Source organism: Gordionus sp. m RMFG-2023, chromosome 3, assembly GCF_954871325.1.
Source record: "Gordionus sp. m RMFG-2023 chromosome 3, tfGorSpeb1-WG-v2, whole genome shotgun sequence".
Lineage (NCBI taxonomy): Eukaryota > Metazoa > Nematomorpha > Gordioida > Chordodea > Parachordodidae > Gordionus > Gordionus sp. m RMFG-2023.
The window spans coordinates 12,955,318-12,963,709 of NC_088777.1; the positions used below are offsets into that span (position 1 = coordinate 12,955,318).

The following is an 8,392-nucleotide window of genomic DNA, read 5'->3' on the forward strand; positions in this document are numbered from 1 at the left end:
TCTTTCTTTTTTTAAATGTTTATTCCTTTTATTTCTTCAAATTTTATTTTTGTTAAATTATGCTAAAAGTTATAGAATAACATTTTATTTATTTTTTAACTATATTTTTTTCAATGTAAAGTTGCTTCATTCATTTGGAAATTATTAAACTTAATAAAATGTAAATTTAACAAATATTTAGATCAATAGTTTTCGTGTTAGTGATTGGTTTAGGATATCGATTCTAAAAACAATAAATAACAGTTTAAAACTTTATATTACCACTCATTGAAAATGTGATTATTATTACAACTTTTTAATTTTAGCCCAAGAAAAAATCAAAGGACCTTATAATGATATTTTTGATGATGATTTATATCAAAATGACACCAAATTCCAACACTACTCTTTATACAATGATTTAGGTAATGACCAAAATATTTCATCAAAGACCATAGAAAACAATGCAAAATACGCTACAATTTGCGAAAATAATAAAAATTATGACAAGATTTACCAAGATATCACATTCAAAAATGAAGAAGCCGGCAGGGAAATCAGTGATTTAGCTCAAATTTTAAGTCTTTCTTATCAAATTAATAACGAAAATCCCGAAAATTCTAGTAGTGAAATTGTCAATAAACGTTATTCCATGAGACGCAGTTTATTAAAAAAGAGGGCGCTATTGTGTCTTAATCGGAAATTTAGTAGTTACAACCACATCCGTCCTCATACGAATGTTTACTCTTGTAATGTGAATATAAATAAATGCAAGGATAAAATTTTGATAGATAAGACAATTTATGAAAAAACTGAGAACGAAAGTGCAGGATATTGTAAAGGTAAAAAGGTTAAATTTTGCAACGAAGTCATAAACGACACCAACAGTTATGAGAGTTCTGAAAGTTTAAGTGATCATCATTTTAAATGTAAAAAAACTTATCGACACGACATCAGATCTAAAAAACAAAAGCTAAGAAAGACTAAATCTAAATCACCCCTTAAGCAGACTTTTGGGTGTTCCAAATCATACTGTCCTGATACATATAGTAATGATAACTGTATTCCTGTGTTTGGTACCCAAAATGAACCCCATACATTACCAACCCTTCTAAAAGATTCTAAATTACACGCTAGAACACCAACACAAGATGTACCTAGTACCATTTTTACCAATTTTAATTACGAACCACACAGTAATATTTCCGATTTGCACGTGGATGATGATTTAGTTACAGAAATTTTAAACTCCAATAGCGCATACAAATACTCTCCGAGAGAGGATGGAACTTGCAAATACAAATCAACCAGGGCTAAAATGCTTCAACCTAATAACATTATGCTAAACACCTTACCATTAGCTACTCTGGCAAATACAGACTCCACCATTCCTGTTCATAAATCAGATGGGAATCATTTTTTTACTACATTATCAACTGGCGAAATAAGTGAGATTAAGGTTGAATGTTCCACTAGTTTAGTGAAATCCTTAAAATCAACCCATGACGTCACCATTTCGAAAAGTGGGCCCAATAATATGAATGCCAACCATTCGAATGGTCACTTTATTACGAGTCCTATAAAAGTTTTAAATACTAAATTATGGTTGCCGTCGGATCATTATCTGCCACCTGAGTCCTTTATTTCCCTATCCGTCCATGAAAACAACTTTCAGGAATGCGAGCGGGATTTGATTGAGGTCCGGACTGTGTTTAACGAATTTCTTGACAAGATACAATGTTTTTCGAAGATTGAAAACGAAAGTAAATCCTTATTAAATACACTACATTTTATGGGATTAATCATATTCAGTTAAATAAACTATTCTCAAACGCTATTTATTTTAGCATGAACCTTTCGGCGGTAATTTATCGAAGAATATTTGAGATTGATAATATCATTGCTGCTAAAAAAATTTTTGGATTTAAACCCAGCCATGGCCAAAATTTTTATTTATTCTTAAGCCCGGCCTAAATGCTCATTTTTTTAAAAAAAATTTGGATTCGAGCATTGGGCCGATTTAGAGGCATACAGATGCCTATTCGTTTTATTCTACAAACTGAAATCGGTCGGACATGAACATTTTAACTACTTTCTTTCCAAGGAAAACACCATTTTTTAATATTTTCTTAAATTTTTTGAAAATTCATATTTTATTTCGGATTGGATATTGTTCGGATGCAGGGTGTGGAAATAAAAATAAATTGGTTATTCTTTTAGATTAATTTTTAAACATAATAATTTGAAAAAATAAGTCTTATTTTTATGCAGGGCTCCAATATATAAGTTTAGATGATATACTGGATATGCCAATTTCTGACATTTAAAAATCATCAATTATGACCTTACAGATCAGTTAACTATTCCATTCATCGATGACGTGATTCCCGATGGCATAACGAAAGATTCGAATCATAATCACGCGATTCAGACTCCATCCCTGGAAAGTGATGCTACAAAGGTTCTCATTGAAGTTCTCGAATATGTTTGGCGCAATAATATGGATTCCTTTATAGGTAACATTATTAATTTTGTAATTAGGTTAAAGCGCTTGGCACAAGACTTTCTGCATTTTTTCAAGATGGCGCTCAAATTCTTTATTCATTTTTATGTCCGAACCCGGCACATTTTTTCTACATAAGTTAATTGTTTTTAAATATATATAACAGATCTCTCCAAATCTGCCTCACCATTTAACCTCCCACTGATTCCTTATGAAATCAGCATAAATCCTTTGTGCCAGAGTCTTACTCTCAAAGTGCAGAAAAGAGCCATCGAATTAGAGTGCCTCAACAGACATAAATTAAAAATGGCTGCCAATCTGGCAAGGGATAATAACGATACTTTACACGAGTAAATATTAAAAATAGAGACATTCATTTTAAAAAAAATATTTATCTTAATATTGTAAAAAAATGGGAGAGAATAAAAATTTGTTTATTATATATATATAAATACTCTATATAATAAACTATTTTTTGTTAGAATGTATGTAAGTGATAAAAATTTAAGCCTAGTTTAGGGGTAAAAATCACTATTAATATAATATTATGATTCTCTTACTATTATGAGACGGATTAATAATTGAGATAATATATAATCGTTTTTTACATTATAAAATATTTAATTACATAAATAAAATATTTTAATAGATTACCATGTCATTGTTTTCTCTTTTTTTCCTCACAATTTACTTAGATATGGGGGAATAATATTGGAATGCTGCAAAGGATTTGTTAAGAGAGAAATCAGGATTTTACTGGCATCCGTTGAAGGTTTTTTTTATACTATTGATAGAATATTTTCTTTTTTAAAACTATTTTAATATCAAATTATTTTCAACTCTAAAGCTTTTAATAATTTTCAAAAATCTTAAATGCCACATATTTAAAAAGCGAGAAAATTAGAAAACCAAATAGAAGCTATGGACGTTGCTTTAAAATTGAATGTTGTTACATTTCGTTATACTTTTTGCTTTACTTGTTTTGAAAATTAACGCCTTTATATTGATTTTAAAAATAATTTAAACTATTTTAACGGTGATAACTTTTTTCAAAGTTTTTAAGATCGTTTATTTCGCAGTGCCTCTTTTGCTGTCTGAACCGTCTAATATATGCTGAGGATGATGGCAGGGGGTAGTTTATATTTTGTAAATTTGGTTTTAATGTTTAGATTGTAAGGTTTTATTTTCTAAAAATATATTTTTTTTCACTAGAAAAATGTTGATAATTCCTCATCCGTTGTATCAGACATATCTTCATCCGAATAAGGTGTCTTTATTTGTTTTTTAATATCTTTCCTGAAAAAAAAAGAAACCATGTACTGCTTCTTTTATTCGTTTGACCCTTAAGATAATGGTAAAGATGATTTACATAATATTATTCTTACTAGAACTACTCTCAAATATAATGGAAGTCATCCAATATAGACCAATAAAATTAACAACTGAAAGAAAAACTAAATGAGATATCCTTATGATTTGTGCTAAAAACTCAGTTTTACTTTAAAATAACGAGTAATGTAAAACGTAACTATTTACTTTAATACGTTTATCTTTACATAGCGCAGTTACCTGATTATTTTTTGAAAAGGTAACACTTACCGTTAGTATTTACTTTTGTAACGCAATTTTAACACTTCATGAAAGTGATTAAATCAAACACTAATATGTAGGGATAAGAGAAATCTATTTTACTAAACATATTATTTAATATTTTTTAACTTTTTCGAAGCCCATTTCTTTCACAACATTTAGCTAATAAAATTTTTGGGCAGTAAATTAATCAAAATGGACGGTATTTTAAATTATCAAAATAATCTTTTGGACTAAATTTATCAAGATAGGCAGTATTTTTATTATCAGAAAAATAAATAAATATTTAATTAAAACTTGAATGATACTTACAACATGAGCCTTTTTGAGTATTTATTCAAATATCTTTTTTATCAAGTATATAATATGAATACAAATATAAAAAATTAGTGAATTAGCAAATAAAATATCAAAAATGAGATCCCTTATGGAATTGCAGTTTATATTTAACATTGTGTCATTGAGCAAATCCAAAAAATGGAAAATAATTTATAAATGTTTATATAAATAATTACATGCTACTGTACAAGAGTCTTAAAAGGCAGCATCTTCAGAATTTGATAATAACTATATTTTAGTAAGCTATTCTTCCAATTTGCCTAAACTTTAATAAATTTTTAATTGATCTATTGAAGGTATTATTAAAAAAATTGTGAATTTTTCCAATCATTTAGGTTTGATGAGGCCATTATAAAGTTTCTATCTGTAATTTTACATCATAAGGCATTTCGAGAATTTTAGTTTTAATAAGTTCATTAGTATAATAAGATGTGTTTAATGGTACATATTATCATCATTAAAATTATTAAAAAAATAAATTCTTGCTGCACATTGTTATCCTCCTTTTTTAAAAAATACTAAACTGCATCTAAGGTAAATTTTCTTACAGTTTCATGTATCATTTGTATATGATTGTTCCCAGGAATTACTATTTAGATATTGTTGTAATTCAGAATGTATAAAGTGTTTCTTTAAACCAGGTATATACTTAATTTTTTACTTTTCCATCCTTACTATTACCAGATTCTTCATAATAATCAGATGAATCTGAACAATATTCCTCAATTGATTTCAATACAGTCGAGTTAATTAAATCCATTTTTAAAGTTAGTGTTCAAAAAAATTAACCCCTCAATGGGCCTATTCAAAAACGAATACGAATCAAATAATGCATTATTCATATTCGATTCGTTAACGAATGGAAAAATTTACTATTTAAATTCGAATAATTCGTTTTAAAAATATTAAATAATTCATGCGAAAAGATATTGACAGAATTTTTAATATTTTATCAGGGGCGTCACTAGTCTACGATCTAATGGGCTCAAAAAATTTATTAAAATTATTTTCAAAATTACCTCTTTTTTTAGCTAACATTATCCAAAATTACTTTTTTTTCTTAGTTATTATTATCTAAAATTACCTATGTTTTTTTAGCTTAAAGTGGTATTAAAAAAAATCAAAATTTTTAGGGGGCTCCCCTCCACTAATGATGTTACTGTATTTTTTTATTGCATACCTAATTTTAAACAACAAATTATCATAATAATCTGATAATAAAGAATTAGCGAAATTAAAATGCATGGCATGTTAATTAAATTTATAATGCCAAACCTTTTTAAGGCAAAAGATTTTCTTATTGTTGCTTCTTTATAAGACATGAGATTTATGCTAGCAAATTAGTTCTAACTATAGTTTATTTATAAATGTTAATCACATTACACATTAGATTGTTAGGAATAAAATTACAAATGATTATGCTTTATTAAAAAACATATTTTATTATTCATAACAAATATTCGATCAAATAATTCGATTCGAAAGTCGGATTATTATATTAAATTTACTATTCGTATTCGTTACTATACGATTCGAAAGTCGGATTATTATATTAAATTTACTATTCGTATTCGTTACTATACGATTCGAAGTATTCAAAGGGAATCTAATATTCGATTCGTTTTTAAAGGTATGTTCCCCAAGTATATATTAAAACTAGAAAATTATTTAACAAACCAACAATTTAAAATACGTCAAATCATACCCAAATTAATAAAACGTTAAAATTAATTATTAACTACCCAAAAATTTAAAATACCTATCAAATGTTTTTCCTAAGCTAATTAAAATACTGCCCATTTTGATTAATTTGACTGTCCATTTCTTATCAAAAAAAACTGCCCAAATAATTTGCCATCTTTATTTATTCCATTTCTTTCAAATAAATTACATTTATTATTTTATATTTTTAGATGATAAGAAATCTTTAAAACAAGTGATTGAACTCAAATTATTGACGAACATCCTGTTAGAAATCAATGAACAAACCGAAAATGTGAAAAAAAGCATACAAAATGAAACACCCAAAATTCAATAGAGAATAATAGAAAGTGTGAGGTTGGTTTAAAAATAACATATCATGGACCTAAAACACAGGCCATTTTGGCATTCCGTTCCGGTCAAAATAATTGTTCCGTTCCAGTCTTCGGAACGTTCTTAGTTTAAATCTACACATTTTAATTAATCTTTATTTAATTATTAAATGAACCAATTATTACATCGAAGCTTCTAAAAGGTTATTATTTATATTGGTTCTCTATGGTGTTAGTTTTAATTTGAGTGCCGAAAAACAACGTATAACACTTACCTGGCTATGGATGATATTTTATTATTAGCATTAAATTAAAAAAAAGCAGTTAAATAAATTTTCCAAATTTGATAATGTTTCCCCTCTTCTTAATTTTTTAATCTACTACTTGTTTGCTAATTGTTACCACTTTGTTACTATTGTATAGTTTAATATGATTAATGATTATTTATTATTATTTTAAAAAAATTATATAAAAAAATAAAAAGAACTTATTAAATATGCAACTTCTTTTTTTTTTTAAATATTCGACTTTTTTATTATTTTTAAAAAAAATATTATAAAATAAATTATATAATTTACAGAGGATTAAAAAATATATATTAAAATGTATAAAAAAAATATATATATATTTTAAAAAAAGGTGGGTATATATCATCCAAGAGAAGAGTGAATGCTTAAAAAATTAGACCGGCAAATTTCCAGGGAAATCTGCTGGCGAAGGTAAAATCCTTCATTGGGGTCCCCTGAGATCTGTCTCATTTTTTTCCCTATGATTTTGATGAAATTGAGGGCCTTTTCCAAACATGCCTTGGGTATTGGTAACGATAGGAATGAACAAAGTGTTGGCGAGGCCAGCGTATTTATTTTTTTTAAGGATTTCTGCCTTTTCGATAGCAGAAAATTAGAGGTTAATATGCAACTTATAGATAAATTAAATTTTTTTTATTTAATTAATAGAAATAAATAAGAATTTTGTATATATTTTTAGGAAAGTTCCGGGAAGTTTCGGTTCCGTTATTTACTCAAAGTTCCGTTCCATGTTTCTGCATTAATTAATATTTATCATATTGTTAAGTATGACGGAATGTTACAGCGGGCAAAAATATATTTTACTAAATTTTGAAAGTTGTTAATCTGAAAAGGGAAAGAAAAACTAAGTTAAAAATTGTTTGAATTTAAAAATTCTGATTTTCAAGTGTATAATGAATTTCTTCTTTTGTATTTATCATTTCCAGATATAAATGGAATAAACTGACATTTTCAAGCTGCCTACCGCATATGGAAAAAAATAATCTCATATAATTGTAATATTTATTATTCTGCATTTCATTTTTATACAATTCTACATTAAAATTATCGATAGTTTTATTTTTTCATATTCCTAGGGATCAATCATGTCAAAAAAAATTATTTTATTTAATATACGGCATTTATTTATTGTATATAATGATCTATATAATAGAGAAGTAATTTCATATTAAAATCGTGTTATTTATCATATATTTTTTTTATAGTAAAACATAATAACTTTTGATAAAAAAAAATTTATACTCAAAAACGGAATATTTTACGAAATCTCAAATAAAATATTTCAACAATTTTGATTTATTTATTATTTTAGGACTATAACTATTGGTATTAACCAGTGATCTTTTCTAAATTTAATTGTTTTATGATTAAAACGCATGTTTAATTTAAATGAATCAAACCCTAAGAGGGGCAGAGACAAATCAGAGTTATAAATCTTTTACACTGTGGCCACAATCTAATTTTTCAAAGTAACCGCTTATTGCATTGTTTTTATTTTTATATGAGAAGAAGGTATAAGACCGATCTTAGTGTTTTTAATTAAGAGGGCCAACCGGTCAGACTCATTTAGAGGATTTAATCGTACCTCTGTCTGAACCGAATAATAATATTCGTTATTCGAATTAACTTGGCCTGAATTT

The 8,392-nt window shown here is 26.7% G+C and overlaps 1 protein-coding gene across 1 annotated transcript in view; it reads left to right on the forward strand.

The window, feature by feature from the left end:
* Positions 1-7,858, forward strand: part of LOC135926740 (uncharacterized) — a 50,226-nt gene extending 42,368 nt beyond the window's left edge. Inside the window, exons 16-21 of the mRNA XM_065462670.1 lie at positions 306-1,742; positions 2,331-2,495; positions 2,649-2,832; positions 3,178-3,254; positions 6,325-6,469; positions 7,679-7,858. Of these exons, the coding sequence (XP_065318742.1) occupies positions 306-1,742; positions 2,331-2,495; positions 2,649-2,832; positions 3,178-3,254; positions 6,325-6,449 (1,988 nt within the window). The 3' untranslated portion in view covers positions 6,450-6,469; positions 7,679-7,858. The remainder of the gene's footprint in view (positions 1-305; positions 1,743-2,330; positions 2,496-2,648; positions 2,833-3,177; positions 3,255-6,324; positions 6,470-7,678) is intronic.
* The last annotated feature ends 534 nt before the right edge of the window (positions 7,859-8,392 follow it).